General features: G+C 36.6%; 1 protein-coding gene across 1 annotated transcript in view; it reads right to left on the minus strand.

Annotated features, from left to right (window-relative positions):
- Positions 1-466: 466 nt before the first annotated feature.
- LOC145267050 (uncharacterized) overlaps positions 467-24,863 on the minus strand; it is a 57,936-nt gene continuing 33,539 nt past the window's right edge. Inside the window, exons 2-5 of the mRNA XM_080122995.1 lie at positions 21,849-21,941; positions 9,870-10,081; positions 7,326-8,460; positions 467-913 (exon numbers count right to left, since the gene is read on the minus strand). Of these exons, the coding sequence (XP_079979121.1) occupies positions 512-913; positions 7,326-8,460; positions 9,870-10,048 (1,716 nt within the window). The 5' untranslated portion in view covers positions 10,049-10,081; positions 21,849-21,941 and the 3' untranslated portion in view covers positions 467-511. The remainder of the gene's footprint in view (positions 914-7,325; positions 8,461-9,869; positions 10,082-21,848; positions 21,942-24,863) is intronic.

Raw genomic sequence — 24,863 nt, forward strand, 5'->3', positions numbered from 1 at the left:
GTAACCATTTTTTGCATTATCAAAATGGTCGCCATTTCAGAAATACAAAAAAAAAAAATGATTATCCGTTTAGATTATTATGTAGTCAAGAACTGGATGGTTGAAAAACACTTTCTGGTCTGGAAGTGGACGATCATTTGACGTTATGTCATATAATAAAGTGACCTTCCACTCCGAAGTCGAAATTCCTTTTCCGGCTATTTCCAGGATTTTGACGTGCAATTGCGCCAAAAAGTAAAAAAATAAAATCTCATTTTTAAAGGTCAAGCATTATGGTTCATACGCGCTGAATCAAAGGAAAACATGGTTTTTCGCAAGCGTCCCTGTCGTATTAAAGAAGAACCCTTTTTTTGCCTGAGAGAGGAGGCACGTGACCGCCTTGTCCTGCCTCCTGGATCCGCCTCAATGAATAGTATATATATATATATATATATATATATATATATATATATATATATATATATATATATATATATATATATATATATATATATATATATATTTAAGCCCTCTATGATGTTTCTATCTGGCTATCCGGGTCTTTTTCAGTTATTTCTTTGTCCTCTCCTTTTCGATACAGAATGCTATTGAGACATTCTGTGAGGTCCGAGAGTTGATAGTATTCTGCTTCGATCAGCAGTTCCCTGAGGGCCGCTTCGTTTGTCACCGGAAGTGTGCCGTCTTTTAGTCCGCCATCGCGCAGATAGTTGAGGATGTAGCGGAAGTAGGTGCCGTCGCGATCGATGAAGTAGCTACCGTCGTTCTCCGTTTTCAACGAGTACCTGCCGCTGAACATGGCCGCCAGCATTGAGTCCGTGTCTTTGGTCAGCGTGAGGAGGGAAGTTGTGAACTGTAAGCCACCAATGTCCAGCTTTATGCGGTTGTCTTGGATCTTATGCATTTCGGCCATTCTCTGAAACGAAACAAGCAAATATTGGTCAATGAAGGAGATAATTCATAATCATTACTATTTCAAAACATTCTGTTATCGTATAAAACAATTACCTTTAATTTGTAATTTGTATTATTTGGATTTTTAGCAAACCTGAGACCTGATTCGGATGAACGCTAAAAAGCAAATTGCACGAGAATAGAGAACGGCTCAACAAGAACTGTAAGAGTGCGCGGACGCGCGTATGCAAATGCATGCGAAAATGCGAAATGACGTCACCGTAAGGTAAAAACTATAAAAAGGAGAGATAACACGTTAGAAAAGACGATCAATATGTATATATATACATATATATATATACTAGCAAAAGTAACCGTCGTTGACTGGGTTCAAAAACAGCTTACAGAAAATGGACTCTGATTTATGAAAAGGAGGGGTTATAAAGAGATAGCTTCGAATTTGGGGATACCAAAACCAAAGCAAAATATGATTAAAGTAAAAATGAAATAAATAACCCCCCATAATTTATTATACCATACCTGTTCATACTGAAACACTTATCACAATATTCTGTGGATCTATATTAAAAAACCTTGTTAAACTTTGTGACATATTTCCATTATATGGAGGTCAGGTGCGAACGAACACCCCATAATTTTATTACACCATATTTCTTCAAACTGAAACATAATTATCAAAGTATACTTACGCAGATAGATATGAAAAGTCTTTAAAGTTTGTGCCTATTTCCATTCTATGGAGGCCAGCCGCGAACGCAGACCCCACAATTTTATTATACTATCCCTATTTAAGTTAAAACATACTTATCAAAGTATTCTTATGCACATCTATATCAAAAACACTTGTAAATGTTTTTGTTTTTTTAATTTTTAAATTATTCATTTACATACTTTGTGGACCAGGCGCGAACGCAGACCCCACAATTTTAATGAATCACCGCTCTGCCAGATCGAACATACCCATTCCTGTGTCTCGATACATCTTCTATCATTATATGTAATCAGTTTTTTAAAATAGTCAACCATATAGGAGCCTATTCGTGACTACACACACACACACACACACACACACACACACACACACACACACACACACACACACACACATACATATTCAGCTTTAAATTATATATATATATACTTGTATATATATATATATATATATATATATAGCGAGAGAGAGAGAGAGAGAGAAAGAAAGAGAGAGAGAGATAGACAGACAGACAGTTTATAAGTTCAAATTTAAATTAAGAAAAGTCAATTTTCAAAATAAAATTTAAAATTTAATGTTTGAACCACATACAGTAGCGTCCAAAAGTTAAGGAACAGTCGATCATTTTCTTTTAAATGGCTTCTAACTTTATGTATAAAAAGGAAAAAAAAAATTTGGTGAATTTTCCAATGTTTAATAATGGTAGTTAAATTAAAAAAAAATTATTTTTTTTTATTTTGAATACATATTAGTTTGTTTTTTGTTTTTGTTTCACATATAAAAAAATTTAATTGAATTACTGGTGTCCAAAAGTTAATGAAAAAACAAAGAATCCTTTCAGTATTTAGTATATGTTATAGGTGAGATATTATTTCAGGATTTTCTTATACATTCCCATAAATCATCAAGATTTTGGGGTGTTTTTTCTGTGGTCTTATTACCAATAATTTTTCAAACATTTTCAATTGGCCGATCCATAGCGCAAATATTGAATCAATTTAGCTCTTCTAAAGCTAATTTTGCTTTATGACACGGTGCGCTGTCTTGCATAAAGATATCAGAATCAGAAAGATTAGGAACCACATGTTCTCTAATCAATTCTCTGTACATTCGGGCATTTACTTTTCCATGAATCCTCACAAAGGGACCAGTTCCTTTTGAATATATCATGCCACATATCATTATACTACCCCTTTCCAATTTTACTGTACTTTTAACGCACTTAGGGGACAGTATTTCTCCATTTTGTTCTTCTGACATGTGGTCTTTTGTCTGATCCGAAAAGACTGCATTTAGATTCATCACTAAAATTAATTTTTTCCCATTTTTTCTTCCCAAAACAAATGGCCTTTTTATTTTTAATAAAAATTAAAGGCTTTGAGCATTGAGCATGAAAATAATCCAACTTCGTTTAATCTTCGTGAGATCGTTTGTCTGGAAATCTTTTGTCGAGTTTCGGGTGTAAATCCCAGGATATCGAAACCGCAAGTTTTAAAGCGATCAGAACGAGATTATCGAGTGATTTTTCTATCCTCCCTTTTAGTTGTTATTCGGGGTCAGCCAGTTTTTTTTTTCTTTTCGGTCAATGGTAAACCTTTTTTTTTTTTTTCTATTTTCAATAATCCGAAAAACAACGCTTTTAGACCTGTTCAATATTTTAGCAATCACCCCTATGGGTTTTTTTTTTCATCATAACGGTCATAAATAAGCTGTTTTTCTTGTATTGATAGAATTTTTCGAATATTCGGAGTGGACATTTTGTTAAGTTGTTATTAAAATTGCTAAAGTTTGTATTAATTTCCCCGTTCCTTAAGTTTTGAACACCAGTAATTTAATTAAAATTATTTATATGTAAAAAACTAATATGTATTCAAAATCAAAATTAAAAATATTTTTTATTTAACTACCATTATTAAACATTGGAAAATTCACCAAAAAAAAATTTTCCCCTTTTTTTCATAGATAAAGTTAGAAACCATTTAAAAGAAAATGATCGATCGTTCCTTAACTTTTGGACGCTACTGTATATAGTAACCAGAAAGTTACTTATGCCGGAAAGTATCCTGTACCTCTACAAGGCCACCATTCGCCCACGTATGGAGTGTTGTTGTCACACTTGGGCTGGTGCATCTGCTGCTAGTCTCTCACTCCTGGACAGGGTTAAAAAAAGAGTCGCCAACCTGATAGATCCTGAACTGTCATCTAAGTTTCAACCTCTGGCCCATCGACGAAATGTTGCATCCCTCTGCCCGTTTTACAAGTGATTTAACAGTGGATGAACTACAAGCCCTTATACCCCCTCGACATAAATACCCTCGACACACCCGACAAGCAGCAAAGTCTCACCCTTACACAGTAGAGATCCCTAGATGTAAGAAAGCCTTCTACTCGCAACAACAACAACAACAACAACAACAACGACGACAAGGTATATGGACTTAGTGGAAGAATAAAAAAAAAAAACAGGGAAATTACATGGCGCGAACTCAAATTACTTGGAGTCTAAAAAGTTAAGCTTTCTTATAAAAAATAACCTATGATATCTTACCAACACGAATTAACCTTCATGCCTGGGGTTTAGATACATCCAATCGATGCAAAGTATGTGGGAAAATTGGCAATCTCAAACATATTCTCACTGGATTCGAACATTCCTTAAGCTACACCTAGAGACACAATAAAGCACTGAGGAATGTTCCTATTAACAATGCCTCCCCACGAGGGCAGAGTTAGACACCAGGGTCGTTTTTTAATGTGGAGAACAGGAACAAAAATAAAAATTGCCTCAGTCGTGAAGGATTTCTCTTCCACTGACAGAGAACAAGAAATTGAAGTGCAGCATCTGAAGAACAGATGGTATTTATTTGCTCCCCCACTGAGCAAATTAGGCACAAGGCCGATTTTTAAAGTGAGGAGTGAAGGGGAAATGGGGACCAACTCCCCGGGGAGTAGGGGAGCTGGATAGTGACAATTGGTATGAAGGGTTTCTCCTACATTGACCAAGGTCTTATATGTGAGGTTGCCCCCACATATGGTCTTTGCTTGCAGTATCTGCCGGAACAGATACTACACTTTGCTCTTGTTCCGAAGGCCAAGTTGAGTGTATTTATTTGCTTCCCCACTGAGCAAATTAGGCACAAGGTCGTTTTTTAATGTAGAGAGATTGGATAAATGGGGACCAGCTCCCCGGGGAGTAGGGGAGCTGGATAGTGACAATTGGTAAAAGGGTTTCCCCTACATTGACCAATAACTTATATGTGGGGTTGCTCCCACATATGGGCTTTGGTTGACACTTGTTGCCCAGGCCCCGAAGGGCCCGGGCCAGAAGTTGAGTTTGAAAATAGGAGGAAGGTATTGAGGATTGTTGCGGAAGCTGCAAAGATATGTTGTCTGATTGGCAATTAAACTCAAAATATCACCAGTAAAGCAATTCATTTCGTTAAAGAATGAAATAGTTCAAAATCTTTATGTAAAAATAAGCAGAGATCGTTATTGTTTGATGGCTGCACAGAGGTGCGCCGCAGGTGCGCATTGACTTAGAACGCCGGCTCGTATTTCCAACAGAAATAACGTTAACGGATCAGCGTCCGGATGTCATCATTTGGTCCGTTAATTTGAAAAAAGTTTTTCTCGTTGAATAAACGGCTCCGTTTGAGCGTAAGTTGGAAAAATATGAATATCTACAAATGTATCAGAAATGGCTGGGAAAACATTGTATTTCCTATCGAAGTCGGGTGTCAAGGTGTTATTGCAAACTCAACCCTCACGTTCCTGAAAAATCTCGGCCTTTCTCCGTCAGACAAGAAAAAATACACAAAGAAAATACAAGACAAGGCTCTATCTGCATCATCATGGATATGGCAATCCCACAAATTGACAACAATCCAACAAAGTCTGGTGATATCGTGAGGTACTGCTGGGGCGCTCTGGACTAGTGGTAATGATTCACCGACCCCAAAATCTGCCTGAACCCAGAGTCATCATCTGATGAAGGCTTTGTCGGAAGTAATGCTCCTATAAAAGCAACAGTTATTTTATAATTAAAAAAAAAAATTATAATGCCACCATTTAATTCCACACATTCAGATACATCTGGAGAAGGTCGGAGATTACATCGACCGAAACGTTTTTTTTTTTTTTTGTTCTTTTTTTTTTTGCCCCGTCCATGGAAGATGTTATAGGTGAGGATGAGGTCACCTTGAAACATCGTGCGCCCAAGGGAAAAAAAAAAACACATAACGTTCAAGCCTTAGTCGTTAAGTTTCCTCTTGGCTAATTTTCACTTCCATATAGCATTAAAACAGGAAACCAAACAATTATTCCTTTAGCATACGCTAAGTGCATTCCTGGACTATAATAATAATAATAATAATAATAATAATAATAATAATAATAATAATAATAATAATAATAAAACACTGTTGAACAGCAACTAAACGGACTTGTACCGTCTAACAGTACCACCATGAGGCGTGAGAGAAAAAAAATCTTGATAAGGGCGAGTTTCTTTGTCGAAATATTATTTTAAATTGTTTATTCTTTGCGTTGGATGGCTTCAAAACGTATTTTTACATACGTGTTCTATTTGATTTTCTATTTACCAACGCATTTAAAACAGGAAACCAACTAATTGTATATATGTGTGTGTGTGTGTGTGTGTGTGTGTGTGTGTGTGTGTGTGTGTGTGTGTGTGTGTGTGTGTTGCAATATTTTTTACCTGTAATGAGGGAGATTCTATTTATAAATGATGCTGCTAGGAACTGACGAATCAAATTAATTCACGTTCTGCTACGAACCAATCAGAAACCAGAACTGCTCCATAAAAATTAAACCTTTTTCTGTAGCAACTTCGCATATGTTTTCTCCATGTCAACATGGGAAAAACCTTTTGCTCTGTGGATTCCAACTCAAGAACTGTCTACTGAGAACCAGTCAACTTCGGGACTTGTTTAGAACAACTAACTATCGGAAACTGTTCTGTCTACTGACAACCACTCATCTCCAGGATTTGTATAGAACATCTAACCATCGGAAACTGTTCTGAAACTAAACATGGCTAACAACTCTAGAATATATATATATATATATATATATATATATATATATATATATATATATATATATATATAATGTTTTCATTTTTTATTGAGCCCATAATAAATTTACATTACTGTTTCCATTGGATTTTCACCCCAGGAGATGAGGTAGAGTACCAATTTCATCGGAATTTATAGGTGGACTGAAGTTTAAATTTACAGAAATAGATAGAAAGTTATTTGGGGGGGGGGTATTAAATAGAGAGGGAGGTCGTGTGGTAGTGTGAGGAGGTTTTATAGTTGAATTTCAGTTGTGAAAAAACGTTAAAGAGCGTCTATTAGATACGTTTGAAAAAAGAAAGAAAATGAGACGTTTTTATTATGGGCTCAATAAAAAATTAAAAAATTATATACCGCTCTATTAACATATCGAGCACTTTTATCGTTTTTTTTTTACCTTATTTCCCTTGAAAAGAAATATATATATATATATATATATATATATATATATATATATATATATATATATATATATATATATATATATAACTCCAGCTACGCAAAAATATTGAGAAGAGATACAAATAAACATAAACATTTAATGCCATCAAATATGACCGACTTATTCATTTTATAAAAGGAGAAACTATTATTTAAATTCTTACCTCCAGTTCAAGTTGGAAGTTTTCTTTTTCCCTTGCTAATTCGACTCTGTCCTTTTCAAGGCTTTCGATTTTTTCCTGCAGTGATTTTTCAGTTGCTTCTGTTTTCTTGGCGTACGTTTCTTCGATGGATTTCTGGTAAGCGTCGAAGTTCTGAGCCTTCTTCTTAACCTGGAGCTCCTCCATTGCGACCTGCTCCTCCTTTTCGGTTACCTTCTCGGCCCTCAGCTCCACGCTCGTCTCTCGCTCGGTGACCAATCTCTCCCTCTCTCGCAGTTGATTCTCACGAATGTCAACATAGTCTTTGGCACGCTGAACAAAAGCGCTAAAATTGTGGTGCAACTTCTCCATGAAATCCTTGCCGATGTTATCGATTTGATCGTGGATATCGATCTCCCAGGTGCTTGTGACGTCTTCGAAGATGTTGTGCTGGTAAAGAGGCCCGGTGGGGGGCGTGTCGGTCGCTTCCGTCCCTTCCGGGTTATTTTTCCATGTGTTGTCTCCACTGAAAATCTCCAGGGAAATGATTGGACGAGTGAAATCGGAATCTATCTCTAATGTCTTCCCGATCGCTTTATCCCTATAAAAAAGAGTCTGCCACTCGCTGTCACAATCAGCCTTGGCCCATAAACGTGTCTTCTGCGTATGGGGGATCATATACAACTCTCTAATTTTCCATTCGATATGTCCGACTTTTTCCATCTTGCTAAATCGCATAATCTGAAAGTCCTCAACGTTAGCATTGCAGAGCATCACTTTAAACGAGTTCTGGTTATGTTCAAGATCGGCCCCGCCGCTGTAATTGTACACGGCCATCTTCATGGGCTTGTGGCCGTCAGCTAACCCATACCACTGAACCATCATTCGCCAGGCGTCCTCGTGCACGACGTCGATGGTATGGGCATAGTCTCTGCGCGTCAATATTTGGCCCGGCTGGACACGTTGCTGATGGTAAAACTTGCGACTCTGCATGCCCAGGTAGCGTTTCAACTGTTCGAGCCATTCTGCGATTATGATGTACCAGAATTCTCCTTCGACGAAACGGCGCTCGAAGAATTGCTCAAGGATCGTTCTCTGAGTCACAGCATCAGGAATATTGGCTGGTTGTGCGGACGCGCTGCTGATGGCGCTCATCAAACTGGAAATAAAGAAAAATCAGAAATAAATCATGCAAAGTTAATGTTAGAAAAAATGTAATGTTAAATAAGGAAATAAAAAAATGGAAGATAAAATTGCTCAACGTTTCAGCCACCGTTTCATAGGCTTTTTCAAGAGTGAGTAGTTAAAAAAAAAATGATGAATGACGAGAGAGTCGTTATTTTTAGGGGGGGGGGGAGTTTATAAACAAAAGGGGGTATTTTTTTTTTATTATTCCATTTTCAACCCAAATAAGGCACAAAGCCACTTTAATGTATCGGGGGGGGGGGCTACTATCGGCGACATAAGTTGCAGGGATACTATGTAGGGAGTTAAACAGCGAGATGTCCATTCACATTACACTTGAACTTCTGCATGTCAGTACAGTTGAGAAAGCAGGAACCCGGAAGGGAGTTCCAAAATCTAGCAATTCTGGGGAATAAACTATTAGAGTAGAAGGTTTTCTTACATCTAGGGATCTCTAATGTGTAGGGGTGGGACTTTGCTGCTTGTCATGTTTGTCGAGGATATTTACGTCGAAGGGGTACAAGGGCTTATAGTTCGTCAGAGCATTCACCATTAAAATACATGTAGAACAGGCAGAGGGATGCAACATTTCGTCGATGGGACAGAAGTTGATGCTTTAATGGCAGTTTAGGTCCTATCAGGTTGGCGACTCTTTGAACCCTGTCCAGGAGCTTGTAGAAAAGGCATGCTCCCAGTTCTGGATCCATATCGAGGCAGTGATTGAGGCTGAAGGTGGCTACATTGAAGAGATATCAGCTCTACTATATAATCCAGTTATCTTAATTGATTTTTTCATTAAAAGTTTTAAATAAAGTTGTAGTGGTGTTTTTTTCAGGCGACATTATTATAGGTCTACTCTGTATAATTCAGTGCATCATTACTAGGGCTATGACAACAGCATATCCTTTTCATTGTTTTGACTCTCGAGTATATATCCGGCACAGTTAAACACAGTTAATCAACTGAAAACCACATCACTCTATATAAAAGCGTATAAAATATCAACAAATACACACTCGAGAGTCAAAACAATGAAAAGAATATGCTGTTGTCCTAGCTCTAATAATGATGCACTAAGCTATACAGAGTGGAACGATAAAATGTGTCGCACGAAAGAAAACAACACTACTGCTTTATTTTAAAACTTTTATTGAAAAAATCAATTCAGGTAACATGATTATGTAGTAGAGCTGATATCTATTCAATGTAGCCACCTTCAGCCTCAATCACCGCCTCGATACAGATCCAGAACTGGGTGCATGCCTTTTCCACAACCGCCAGCAGGAGCTCGGCGAATACTTGACGGATGGCGGTGATCAGGCTGGCTTTTGTGTTGTGGGAGGTCAAGGTGGTGATGCTCATATCATATAGCTTAATACCTACCTAAATCCATTTCCTCGAGCATTCGGTGACGATGCTAGACTACCAGTGCCATTTCCTGGGCCACATCTGGGTAGATTACAGGGTGACGATGCCTTGCCACTAAAACTGTTACTCCTTTCAGGTGGGGACCCGGCTACAATTTGCTTGTGTGGTGAATTCTTACCAGAATTGGCCAGCATCTCCTCTTGCTAAGGAGCCTCCCCTGCGGTCAGCTGAAATGTCAAGAGAAACGAAAAGAACATGAAACAACCAGAAATCTTCCAAGGTCACAAGGTCATCTGCATTAGAGTAATGTTAGAGATTATCGTGTTCCTAAGAATTTAACAGAGTGCAATATAACGGCATATCAAGTCTTTATATTTCCTCAAGCACATACGAGGTGCTTTCAATAAGTTTCCAGACTTTTTTTCGTATAAGCAATTTTATTGGTAGTACACGCATGAAACTCTAGTCCCCTTCGAAGTAAACTCCTCCGGCTGTAATGCACTTGTTGTACCCTTCCAACAACTTCTGGAAGGTCCCATGGAAATCCTCGTGTGTGAGCGTGTCAATGACCCTCATTACAGCCTTTTTCATCTCCTAAATTGTTTTATAACGACAGCCCCTAAAGTTTTCCTTGAGCTTAGGGAATAACCAAAAGTCACAGGGAGGAAAATCTGGACTATAGTGAGGGTAAGGAACATTTCCCTGCTGTCATAACAACGCCTTTCTTTCTGGTCTTCTTTAAGCATCCTTGGGATAACCTTCGCACAAATCTTTCGCATCTTCAGTTCCTTGTGAACTATTGTGCTACAGTTCCCACACTGACATCAAACTGTGCACTTATCATCTCTATAGACACACGACTGTTTTTATCCATGAAATTCTTTATTTGGCCAATCAACTCTGGTGTTCTAACTTCCTTACTCCTCCCACACTTCTCATCATCCCTCACAGACTTCCTGCCTTCCTTGAATCTCAAAAACTGATGCTCGATTCATGCAAGATAGTCCAAAAGCAATCCGAAGAATTCCATACGTTCTTGTGGCATTTTTTCTAAGTTTAAAACAGAATTTTATTGCATATCGTTCTTCTAAAGTGTCGTCGCGTTCAGATTGCATTTTTGAAATTCACCGGCTGTGACAATCAGGCTTTAGTAGAATGTATTCCAATTCCTGTAGTAGCTATTCATTTGAACCGGAAATCATAAAAATTGGCCAGTCATCTCATAAGACGTATAGCAATAGCATACTGAATTTTCAAAAGTCTACGACAATTTTAAATGTTTGTACAAAAAAGTTTGGAAACTTAATGAAGGTGCGTCATACCTTTCAGGACTAATTCCAGTCCGACTCGTTCATCCGCTCGCCTCTACCTGATTCTTCTCTGCAAGGTAATGTTCTTCAAGCACAAACAAAAATGGAAACGTATAATTCTTCGGGTTTTTCGATACGGACTTTAAGACATAGTGGCTCAGATACGCATCGCCAAGTTCTAGTAATTGCATATTGGGGGAAGCTTGCAGTTTGATGGGCTACATCTTTAAAACGTGTTGTCATTCTCTTGCCCCCAAGAACAAAACTGACTCTCTAATTTTCCAAAAAATCGATCCCAGTCACCTGATCCTGTGACGTCACAATCAGGCGAAAAATCCTGCCATATGTCAAATGAGTGCGAAGTACTCATCAACCTATCTCTTGTGTGACACTTTGTCAAGACACACTTGCAGCTGTGTTGGCGACAAGTTTTGAACTCAATAATGGAGCTCGTATTTAAATATAAATACTAACTTATTTCTATTTCTACTCGCTCATTATTGTACCTATTTACTATGCCTCCCCACGGGACAGAGTTAGGCACCAGGGTCGTTTTTTTTTTAATGTGGAGAAAAGGTACAAAAATAAAAATTGTCTCAGTCGTGAAGGATTTCTCCTCCGCCAAAAGAGAACAAGAAATGGAAGTGCAGCATCTGAAGAACAGATGGTATTTATTTGCTCCCCCACCGAGCAAATTAGGCACAAGGCCGATTTTTAATGTGAGGAGTGAAGGGAGGGGGAAGGGAAAAAGGGGACCAGCTCCCGAGAGGTGGGAAATGGGAGCTGGTTAATGGTCATGCATGTGGGGTTGCCCCCACATCTGGTCTTTGCTAGTCATAGCTAGTCATAGCTTGCAGCATCTGAAGAACAGATACTACACTTTGATCTTGACCAAAAGGCCAATATTGTAGGGCCCCATTATATGACAACAGTAACATTCGATTGACGGTTAATATTGTGATTAAAATTTGAGAAGTTTTCAAGAGAAGATACATTGGTGCTTATATAGTATTGGACACAAGTGAAAATCGCAATTCCAAATAAATTATCAGAAAAAAACATATTTGATATACTTACGTATCAGTACAAAAATCTACACAAAAAATTAGGCAAAATTATCGAGTGGAATTTTAATCTATAATGTAACGGACAGTTGTTTTTGTTTTTTACTTCAGTAAGTTTTAAGAGATCAAGGGGTTAATCCCTCCTGGAGCTAACACTTGATTCTGTTATGATTTTAATTTAGATCCGAGGGCTCTTTTAGGAATAGATATTGTTCCCTTTATGGCTGCTATTTGTATTTTGTTCCAGCTTGATCTTCCAGGGATTGCTTCTAAGTATTTATGAAGATTCTTTTTTATTAACCCAGTTGCTCCTATCACAACCGGTATAATGTTTATTTATTTCAGAGACAATCTCGTTTTTAGATCATTTTTTAGGTCCTGATATTTTGTTATTGTTGTGTCTGTATCAATAACAACACGAACGAAAGTAAAGGTAAAACAAATATATTAAATGAAAATAAAATACATATTTACAAAGGTGCAGCTGTACTGCAGTTGGAAGATTGTCCGGCAGATGGCGTGTTAAAGTCTTTCATGGAGCAATCGGCACATGCGTCTTGCCTATCCGGTGTTCAAACACAGCTTCCCGGTCTTGCTGATTTGATACCTTTATATATATCTTTTCACCCATGTTTGCTAATTAGTGGGCGTCTCCACAACAGTTATCTTTCCCGTTCAGCTTTGTTAAGGCCAAAATTATTTGGGACTGTGAGATTGACAATGAGCGCAGTTCTTTTAGGCTTGTTCCTTATTACAATATCTGGTTTGATCACCTTGTCTTTTATGTATCTGCCCGCCTCTATGTCTTTGTCATAGAACACAGTCGCTTTTCCGTTTGATGGTGGTTCATATTCCCAGCTTTTCTGTTTGGTGGTGGTTCATGTCCCCAGCTTTTCCGTTTGGTGGTGGTTCATATTCCCAGCTTTTCCGTTTGGTGGTGGTTCATGTCCCCAGCTTTTCTGTTTGGTGGTGGTTCATATTCCCAGCTTTTCCATTTGGTGGTGGTTCATGTTCCCAGCTTTTCCGTTTGGTGGTGGTTCATGTTCCCAGATGTTCATTGATCTGTCAAGTTGCATCTCTCCATGGATCTTCCAATAGAGGTACTTACATACTTTGTTGTGATAGGCAGTGTAATGGCCATCTGCCAATAAGATTGGGCATGCAGACATTAGATGGCTTGGGCTTTCAATCGCTGAGTGGCAAAACCTACACTGGTCATTTGTTTGTAGGCCAAACATTTTTTTTTTTAATCCATTTGTCAGTAAGCCCTGATCTTTCCCGGCTACAATGAGTCTTTTCTCACCAAATGGAAGTCTCCCACTCTTGAGCCATTGGAGTGAAGCATCCTTGTCTATGTACTCCTTGTTCAACTCCTCTAGGAACTTCCCTGCTCGCTTATTTTGTTTCCATCCTTGTTCTCTTGTCTTTTTTTTTTTTTTTTTTTTTTTACACAGTGATCACCACTTATCAAGGCCCGGAAGCCACTCAGGGATAAGGGTTATTGCAAGTACATTAGGTTTCATTTTACATTGGGCTTTCAATCGCTGAGTGGAAAAACCGGCTTGTAGGCCAGCCATTTTTTAAAATCTATTTGTGAGTAAGCCCTGATTTTGACTGGCTACAATGGGCCAAGATCAAAGTGTAATATCTGTTCTTCAGATGCGGCACTTCCATTTCTTCTCTTTCAGTGGAGGAGAAATCCTTCACGACTGAGACAATTTTTATTTTTGTACCTTTTCTCTACGTTAAAAAACGACTCTGGTGTCTAACTCTGTCCCATGGGGAGGCATTATAAATAGGTACAATGTCTTTCTTTGTCAAATGAAAGTCTTCCGCTTAAGCATCCCTGTCCATATACTCCTGGTTATGCTCCTCCAAGAACTTTCCTGCTTTTTGTGTTGTTGTTGTTATTGTTGTTGTGTGTGTGTGTGTGTGTGTGTGTGTGTGTGTGTGTGTGTGTGTGTGTGTGTGTGTGTGTGTGTGTGTGTGTGTGTATTTCTCTTTTTTTCTTGCAATCTGTGTTTATCATACACCTCGGCAGCATTTTCCAGTATGACACTCTTAAAGTTTTCAGCAAGCTTTGTGATTGAGGTTTGCTGGGGTAGACGTTCATGGTGGTCCCTCACTATTTATATTGTCATAGCTGTTGAGTTTTTAATATACTGCCCCATGCTTACTATGGTGCCTCGATATGCGTGGTTTATTTCAGTGAGACTGAAGCCACCCTCTTTTCGTGATAGGTATATCCTGTTCATACATTGGCTTCGGTAAATTATTTTATGTAAGGTTAGGAGTTTCCTGGCCTTTGTATCAAGCCTATTGATATTGCATTGAGGCCAGTCAATAATGCCAAATCCATGTGAGATGACAATGATTGTGTGTAAGCTTATATGTCCAGCTAAAAGTCAAACCCACCCATAAGTTTAAAAAGGCAATACACTATATTTAGATATCACAGTATGTTGGAGGACAACTAAATTATATATGGCAGTCGTATGTCCAGCTAAAAGTCAAACCTACCCATAAGTTTAAAAAGGCAATACACTATATTTAGATATCACAGTATGTTGGAGGACAACTAAATTATATATGGCAGTTGTATGTCCAGCTAAAAGTGAAAAACTATACTACACACGCCCACAAAGTTGGTATATTCTTGACCAGTGTTGCCCTGGATGAATGATATCTAAAGATTATAGAAAAAAAAATTCTTTCTGGTCGGGGTCAACTAGGTCAGGTTTTATAAGGGCACTGTCAAATGTTCTGTTATCATGTTCTAATTTGAAAGAAAATATTGCTTTATTACTCAAGAAATCATATATAAAGAAAAGTTGTGTGTGTGTGTGTGTCCATCTAGAAAGGAATGGGTTAGGTGGAAGAGAGAGAGAGAGAGAGAGGGTTGAGTAGAGAAAGAGAGACGGATATATATAGAGAGATTAATGGTTAATGACGGCGGTAGTCACTAAGACAACAGTGTATTAATAGTTAATGGTGAAAATGGGGTAGAAATGGATTATTTAGGGGGCTCAACAAGAATTTGTTTACATTGGACTTGAAAACCGTATTGTAGTCAGCTGGAAAGCAGGCCAGCAGAACAGAGTTCCAATGAACTTATGCATTAATGACTTGAAAGTTTCATCTCTCGGTTGCAGATGTTGACGGTGTAGGACGCTAAGAAAACAACCTCTGTCATGGATGTGCATAAGAAGCAGAGATGCGTCATTGAATTCCTGACAAAAATGCATTGAGAATGGTGGTGACTATGTAGAAAAAATCTGGAGCACAAAAGGTCGCTCGTTTTAATGGTACCATTCCCGTCTTCGTATCTTTTCAACTTATTTAGTTAAAAAATAGGAGGCTTTACTTTGGGAACGCTTCCCATTGAATATGATGATCACACTAAAAATGGGCTGTTCAAAAAATAATAAGACGCTTCATTGTAATGAATTGCCAAAAAATTTTATGAATTTCTTGCTACTATTTGTCTCTCTCTCTTTCTCTCCCTCTTCCCCATCTCTCTCTCTCTCACACACACACACACACACGCACACACACACACACACACACACACACACACACACACATTTTCAGTGTTTTCTTGTTTATTATTTTTGCTTTGAAAGACACTCAATAATCTACGCAAAAAAATCTGTTAAAAAAAAACTGAGTGTTCAAAAAATAATAAGACTTTCTTTTTCGTGACGGGGTGATTGTAAAGAATTTCCCACAAATTTTTATGCATTTCCTGCTACTGTCTGAACGTTTTCCTGTTCTGTTATGCTTTTGTTTGTTTGTTTGTTTGTTTGTTTGTTTGTTTGTTTGTTTGTTTGTTTGTTTGTTTGTTTGTTTTGTTTTGTTTTTATTGTGCGTTTGTTTGTTTTGTTTTTATTTTTCTCTTTGTTTTTCACAGACGACCAAATATGTTGTTTATATCCTATTTTTTAGCCTGCACGGTATTTGTTCGTTTGTTTGTTTGTTATATTTCGCATCGCATTTTACGACTGTTTACTAAAAAGTGGAACTGGACAGAGTACAGGTGCCCCTCGATCAGTTAGATGCGTAATTTCAGACGTTATTTATAGCATCATCTACCTCCACTCCTCCTCCTCCTCTTCCTCCTCCTCCTCTTTTTCAACATCATAATCATTTTCTACTTTCTTTTTCGGCTTCTATTATGTATATATATTAGTAGGACAGCGTGTGATTGTTATTTATTTTGTGCGTCACGCTTACATCCGAGTGACTGTCGTTTCATTGTTATGGGTTTCTATTTCTTGTAATAAATAATTTTACCAAGAATTTTTCATGAGTTCTGGTTTCGGTTTCAATTATTGCTGATGGCACTCAAGTCATTTATTTTTTTATAAAAAGTTTTACCAAGAATTCTCCATAAGTTTTGGCTTCGATTATAGCTGAAGGCCCTTCAGTAATCTATCTTTTTAAAAAAAAATAATTTTATTAAGAATTCTTCATAAGTTTTGCTTCCGGTTAAGATTATAGCTAAAGGAACTCAAGTTATATATATATATATATATATATATATATATATATATATATATATATATATATATATATATATATATATATATATATATATATATATATATATATATATATATCTTTTGAGAAAAATAGAAAAACCGAATTAAATTATTAAAATAATCAACGTTTCGTCCTTATTTCAGAGGACATCTTCAGGATAATTGAAATGTAAGAAAAGAAAAAGTCATAGATCGTACGAAAAGGAGGACAGTTTTTGAATCCTACCCATGTCGGGAAGGACAAACATATGTGTGCGTATGGGAAGGTTGGGTTGTTCGATGTCTATATATACACTTTTAAAAATGCGTTAAAATAAATATGTACATTTTTTTTTTCCTTTTCTTCTGTAAACTTATTCATTTTGTTGAAATATTTAAGGAAAAACGGTTAGCCAGGATCTGTTTTGATATTTTGTTCTTTGATTATTATTTTCCCTATGCTAGGGGTTAAATGGTAGAAGCCTTTTCTTTGCATAATAGTATTAGTATTCAATATTAGTGCTGATTCTAAAAGTCTTCTTTTAGCTCTATCTATCACGTATTTAATAATTTTCGCTTGATCTAAATTAAATGAGTGATCGTGTTCTGCACAATGGCAGACTTTTTCTTTTCTTAAATTTTTACTTCAATTATCCTGAAGATGTCCTCTGAAATAAGGACGAAACGTTGATTATTTTAATAATTTCATTCGGTTTTTCTATTTTTCTCAAAACATAACGTCAACCACCGCTGGTATTTTTACATTCCTTATATATATATATATATATATATATATATATATATATATATATATATATATATATATATATATATATAGTAAGCTATAAAATATATATGGCAATTAAGCTACACTGAATATTCCGCGTTTCATCCACTCTAGGACTCCTCAGGCTTATGCGCAAATTCTGTGGTTGTGGTATGTGGTTCTGTGGTATAAAAACGATAAACAACCACATAATTCACGCATAAGCCTGGGGAGTCCTAGAGTGGATGAAACGCGGACTATTCAGTGTAGTTTAATCGCCATATATATTTTATAAATTGCTAACTAGCTCTACCTACGTATTGAGCACTTTTGAAGTAAATACTTAAAGTTTACGCATAAATCTATACTTTCGTATATTAAATTTATGTGAGTAAATTAAGTAGTTATATATATATATATATATATATATATATATATATATATATATATATATATATATATATATATATTTCATAAGTTTGGGTTTCGATTCAAGCTAATGCCTCCAATCCGCTAACCCCACATATATCCTCCTGTATCAGAAAACACGCTACTGATATACAAATATCTGTACGTGATGTTGCTAAACTAATCAAAAACCTTGATTCCAGTAAAGCAACCGGCCCTGACGTTGATGTTTTTACATGGAGGTCCCCACTTATCAAGGCTCGGAAGCCACTCGGGGATAAGGGTTATTGCGTGTACACTAATCAATGGGATATTATCGTAGTAATCGTTAGTATTGGAGATTTGATAAAGTGTCTTACTTAAAGGGGGATATTCCAATTATAGTACTCAAAAAACTTCAACCAGAACTAACGTGATAGGGTATGGCATAAAGGTTTACTTCACAAGATCTCCAGCTATGGTAAAGCTGGAAATGTCTTCTCAATTATTAAATCATTTCTCTCTGATAGGTTCATATGAGTAGTAGTTCTTCCCACTTTGTCAGAAACATCGCTCATGGAATGTGAGGGCTAAAGGGCAAAATAAAGAAAGCGAGAGTTACGAGACTGCCGAAAGTAAACCCAAGGTCCACTTTCTGCTCTCCTTAAATTATAAGATAGAGACTCAAATCAGAAAAAAATGTCTAATCGTATTTTCTCTGTTCTTTTCCATTACGTATTCATAATTTTCCGTCCCTTGTTCATTCGCGCGCTCTTCAATATTTTTATCGTTGCTTTCCATGCGTGTGACTGTTCGTTCCTTAATGGTTGTGATCTTCTGTTAACGTAAGAAGAATAAAAATCATGCATGGAAACACAATGGAGATTTGTTAGTGGTTTCAAAGGTTTTATTGAGAAGAGAAAGCTAGTTTACAAGGGGAAAGACCAAAATGAATTCCTTTTAAAGAAAGACTAAAATGAATTCCTTATAAAAGAAAAACTAAATAAATTCCTTATTATAAAGATTAAAATTAATCTATATATATAAAAGCGAAAATGTATGTATGTATGTATGTGTGTATGTTTGTGTGTCTGCTAAAAACTTTCGACAGACACGACAAAAATTGACAAACTCGGTATCATATCGAAGCTTCATCCTTCGCTCGAAAAATATAGAAAAATTGGCCAAAGACGTTCATTTCTCCACCCCGAAATCGACAATTTTCGACAGGGGGGGTCAACAAAAACGGTTTTCTCGTGACGACGGCCGGTTCTATGCATGCCCAGATGACGTCATGACCTGATTTACTTTAAATAATTGAAAAACTGAAAAAAATTTCATGTACGTCGCGTTAGTTCATTTGATTAGCATGTTAGTTCATTATCTAAACGTTTTGGGTTCGAATCGTGGTGTGAGATGTCTTTTTTTTTTTCGATTTTTTAAAAATAAATATTGAACAGTGTTATTTAAGTCATTTTTCATGTAACGTTCGTTTTTCTGTTTTTTTTTTTACTTCGCTTATCCACCCCGACCACACACCCAAAACACCCGGGTACCCACCGATTTTTTAAATTTTAATATCGAAACAGGCATATTTAAGCCATTTTTCACGTGTTCGTTTTTTCTGTTTTCATCGTTCGTTTGCTTTACGTTAGGTTATTTTTGTGTTTTCTTTCCCGCTTAAGTGTTAACGTTGTTTTCTTTTTTTACTTCGCTTATAACAAACAACCTGGTCATTGACGTCGTCGTCGTCGTAACGCTCGACGACTTCCGGGCGCGCACCTGTTCTTACTTAAATAAATTCAAACATCTTTCACTAACTCATTCTGGCTGGCCGATTTTATTTTCAAACTTCGCCTCAGGGCTTCGGGTTCGATTTACCCCCCCCCCGGTTTCTTTTTTATTTAACACCACACACAAAAACCCGGGCAACGCCGGGTACCCCCTCTAGTTCCTTATAAAAACAAAATGAATTCCATATAAAAACAAATTAAATTCCTTATAAAAGAAAGACTAAATTATTTTTTATAAAAAAGTCCTTATATCAGAAAGACTACAATTAATCTATAATATAAATCTCACCTGTCTGTTTAAATGTATGTATGTATTTATGTATGTTTGTATGTATGTATGTATGTGTATGTATGTATGTCTCGCAAAAACTTCCGACAGATGCGACGGATTCCCACGAGATAGGCATCATTATAAAGATCGACCCTTCGGACGACAAATATCGAAAAATTAGCTAAAAACATTAATTCCTTCACCCTCAACTGAGCACTTTTCTACAGAGAGGGTCGGTTTTTTCACTGACATTTTTTGCAAGTCATTCAACACTCGCGCCCACGACGTCGCATAAAAGGCGTTATTTCGACCGTGCGTGACATCACAACCACGGTAGGCACATCGGTAAGACGTTTTTTTTTCCACCTCTTTTTCCTCTGGCGCGGTACGGGTTCGAGCCTGCTTACTACTCTTATTTTCTTTTCTTTTTGCTCAACCAACACCCTTACACATACCTCCACTTTCTTTTCCACCTTCGCGTCAAGGGTTCGAGCCAGCCTGCCTACTACAACTTTTTTTTTTTTTTTTGCTTTTTGCTCAACACACACCTCCAAACACCCGGGCAATGCCAAGCACCCAGGTTACTACCTTATAAAAGGAAAACTAAAATTAATTCCCTCTTAATTTTCTTACTTAGTCTTGAAAATAGTCTCGGATCCCTACATTGTCAGGTAGGTCTGATATATTTACTTTCACGGCTCCAACTCCTCGGAACTCTGTCCCAATCCCTGAACACGTGATCATTTCTGATGTAATCACTGACATCTATTTTAGCGCGTTTTGTCCAAGGAGCTAACCTCTGAAACCTTGCATCACTGAAGGTTTTATTCAGGAGAGAAGTTCGTTCACGAGGGTAGAGACCAAAAAAGAGGCTAGAATTATTTCCTTATTACCTAATTTTCCTACTTAGTCTTAAAAAATGGTCGACGGACGGACGGATCTCAAGGAAAAATTTTCCTTTAGATTGATATATTGTCGAGCATGTCTGGTTTGGCCGCTTCCTCGCCTCAAACTGACTCGAATTTTGTCCCGAACACGTGACCTAATTTTTTATGTCATATCATAAACACTTGCTTCTAGCGTGTTTTGTCTAGGAAGCTGACCCTTGACTTCTCTCACCTCACTCACGCTAGGTGTGCTGGGTCTATATCCGTTTAACGCCAGGTTGTCTTGTTAACACTCCCGAAATTTATACCAGTTAACATAATCTTCACCTATCGACGTAGGTATCAATAAATAACAGTTACACATTTATTTAATTTAAATGTTGAAATAGAAAATAGACGTAAGCATAATTTTGGTTTGCATAAACAAATAACTATTGAGGTTTCATCAGCTGTTGGTCTTAGACACGTGATGAGATGTAGATTTGGGGAGATTCTTGTCAGTCGTTAACTGAACATCAGAGAGAACGGACGACTCAAAGAGGGAGTTGGTCTCTTCATGGCGCAAGGAGCGACGTTTTCTCAGGCAGCCAAGATGTGAAGACGTTGTAATCTCTGAAGATGCCGGCTGGAATCATGAAAATAAATGTTCGTATATAATCCAGGTAGGTGTTGTGTTTGTTTACATTTGCTTTAAAAAAACTGTTTGTCAACAACTATTTCGATACATCCACGTCAATCGTTTCCTGTTAGAACTGTTGTATAAATGTTAAAATATACACACTAGACGATCAAGTAAATGATACGACGTATATACATACACGCATTTATACGTACATGAATATATAGGTAAAATATAAAACCCATTATTAAACGTGTACGTTGTTATGGAACATATTCATATACACGCACACAACGTAACAAAATCTGCCTGCATAATTGGGGTGCTCACTCTACATTCAGTCCATAGTCCAAAAATTTTTAAAAGGCGATATTTACCTGATTCTCAAGTGTCCAATATCTTAAACGGTTAAAGGCTTGAAAATTCTCTTAAACTTTTATTTACAATTTCTGTCAGTGTTTGTACCAGTCCTGAGTGTTAAAAGAAAATTGAAAAGAATATGCTTAAATAAAAAAGAAAACAGAAAAGAAAATGTTAAAATAGAAAAAGTACAGAAAAGAAAATGTTAAAATAGTAAAGAAAACAGAAAAGGAAATGTTAAAATAGAAAAGAAAACAGAAAAGGATATCTTAAAATAGAAAACAAAACAGAAAAGCAGATGTAAAAATAGAAAGGAAAACAGAAAAGAAAATGTTAAAATATAAAAAAGAAAAGAAAATGCTAAAATAGAAAAGAAAACAGAAAAGAAAATGTTTGAATAGAAAAGAAAACAAAAAGAAAATGTTGAAATAGAAAAAGTACAGAAAAGAAAATGTTAAAATAGTAAAGAAAACAGAAAAGAAAATGGAAGAATAGAAAAGAAAACAGAAAGGGAAATGTTAGAATAGAAAGGAAATAGAAAATAAATTGTTAAAATAGAAAGAAAAAAGAAAAGAAAATATTAAATATAACAGAAAACAGAAAAGTAAATGTTAAATAGAAAAGAAAATTCAAAAGAAAATCTTAAACTAGATTTGAAAACAGAAAAGAAAAACGAAAAGGAAATCTTAACTACGAGCAAAAAACAGAAAAGAAAAAATTAAAATAGAAAAAATAGAAAAGAAAATATTAAGATAGAAAAAAACAGAAAAGGAACTCTTAAAATAGAAAAGAAAACAAAAAGGAATTTTTAAAATAGAAAACAGAAAAGAAAATGTTAAAATAGAAACGAAAACAGAAAAGAAAATGTTAAAATAAAAAGTAAACAGAAAAGAAAATGTTAAAATAGAAATGAAAACAGAAATGGAAATGTTAAAATAAAAAAGAAAACGGAAAAGAGAATCTTAAAATAGAAAAGAAAACGGAAAAGAAAATGTTAAAATAGAAAAAAAACTAGAAAAGAAAATAGAAAAGGAAACATAAATAAAATAATAACATAGAAAAGAAAACGGAAAAGGAAATTTTAAAATAGAAAAGAAAACAGAAAAGAACATCTTAAAATAGAAAAGAAAACAGAAAAGAAAATATTAAAATAAAAAAGAAAATAAAGAAAATGTTATTTGTACATCATGTAAGCAAAGCGCAATTTATTTTTCATTCCTGCAAACTCCTAAAATATTTCTCTTACTTTATGTTTTCCTCATAACCATTGCTAAAGTATTGCGTTCACGCCTCTTCTCTATGTCAAATACGTTATTATTATTTACTCACTAACAGTAACACAAAGACTGTCTACTCGAATGGTTGAGAGTCTGTTGGAAAGCTGACTCAAAAAGCTTAACCTTTTCTTGAAGGTTTCGATATTGTAGTTAGCCGAGAAGCAGGTCAACTGAACAGCGATTACATCACGTAAACAAGACGCAGTTTATTTTTCATTTTTGCAAATTCTCTCCTGAAATATTTTCCCCACTTTTTGTCTCTCTCGTCGCCATTGCTAAAGTATGGTGTTCACGCCTTTGCTCCGTATCCAATACGTGATATCCAACATTTGGAAAGCGTTCAAAGACTCAACTCAAATGGTACAGCGTCTGTTGGAGCTGTCCTTTTATAGCCGACTCAGAAAGCTTAAAATTTTCTCCGCTGAACGCCGACGATTATGCGGTGATCTCATTTTAACCTACAATCTCTTCAATGGTCATTATGATACATCGTAGAACATGTTATTTATCCCTGCACCAACATTTGGAAAGCGTTCAAAGTCTGTTTACTCGAATGGTAGAGAGTCTATTGGATCTGCCGATGCAAAAAGCTTGACCTTTTCTCCATTGAGCAATGGCGATTACGCGGTCATCTCATTTTGTTCTACAATATTCTCAGTGTTCATCACAATATATTGTAGAACCTGTTATTCATTTCTGCACTAGAACGAGGTCTGCACGGACACAACAGGTGTAGAAATTTTATTTTTATTTTTCTTTATTTACCTCCCCTTCGTTCCCTCCTCTAATTGGTATATTTTCTTCTCTCTTTCTCCCTTTCTTTTCTCCCTCTCTCTCGGTGAATCTGGTGCTACTACTTCTGGCTGTGTCTCGCGGTATTCGATAAAAGGAAGAAGAAAAAAAAAACACAATAGACTGGCAGAAGAAAAGGAAAACGCCAGAGCGGTGTTGCGACTTTGGAATTACGACTGAGTCGTTTTGTGGTCTCTGCTTTACACCAGAGTGGTGTTGCGACCTTCGAACGAAAACACCAGAGTGGTGTTGCGACCTTAGAATTACGCAGAGTAGTTTTGCGGCCTCTTCTTTACACCAGAACGGTGTTGCGACCTTCGAACTAAAACACCAGAGTGCTTTTGCGAACTTGGATATGCCAAAAAGAAAAAACGCAAGTAAAAAGTATATTTGTTATATGTGTTCTTTATGAACCGCCAGAGGGACTGATTTGGCAGAGTAACGGAAATTTCTTTAGAACACTTAGTCTCGTTCAACGGGATAAAATTCGTTGAACGTGACGATAAAATTCCCGATATAGGAAACTATATATTTTTACAAGGAATTCACCACTTATCAAGGCCTGAAGGCCACTCAAGGATAAGGGTTAATGAATGTAAGGTGATAGTGTGGTAATCGTTAATGATGAAAGTTGGATAGAATTTGATTATTCAAGGGAACAGTTCAACAAAAATATTGTTTAGATTGGACTTAAAGGCTATGATATTGTAGTCGGCCGAGAAACAGCCCAGTAGAACAGTGTTCCACGGGCGGGCAGTTCTAAGAAAGAAGCTTTGTTCATGAAATCTGTGTTTAGATTTAGGCACAGAAAGAGAGTGGGGGGGAACTGTTGATAGTAGTTGTAGCTAGTCAAGTGTTTTTTGTGGAAGTCTAGCAAGAGGGGATCATAGATTGGAGCTCAAACGAGCACTTGCCATGAAACTAGCAGACACAGGCTCGCAACGTCTCTGCTGTGAGAAAGAT

This window comes from Euprymna scolopes, chromosome 42 (genome assembly GCF_053919585.1).
Source record: "Euprymna scolopes isolate OS-2025 chromosome 42, ASM5391958v1, whole genome shotgun sequence".
Taxonomy (NCBI): Eukaryota; Metazoa; Mollusca; class Cephalopoda; order Sepiida; family Sepiolidae; genus Euprymna; species Euprymna scolopes.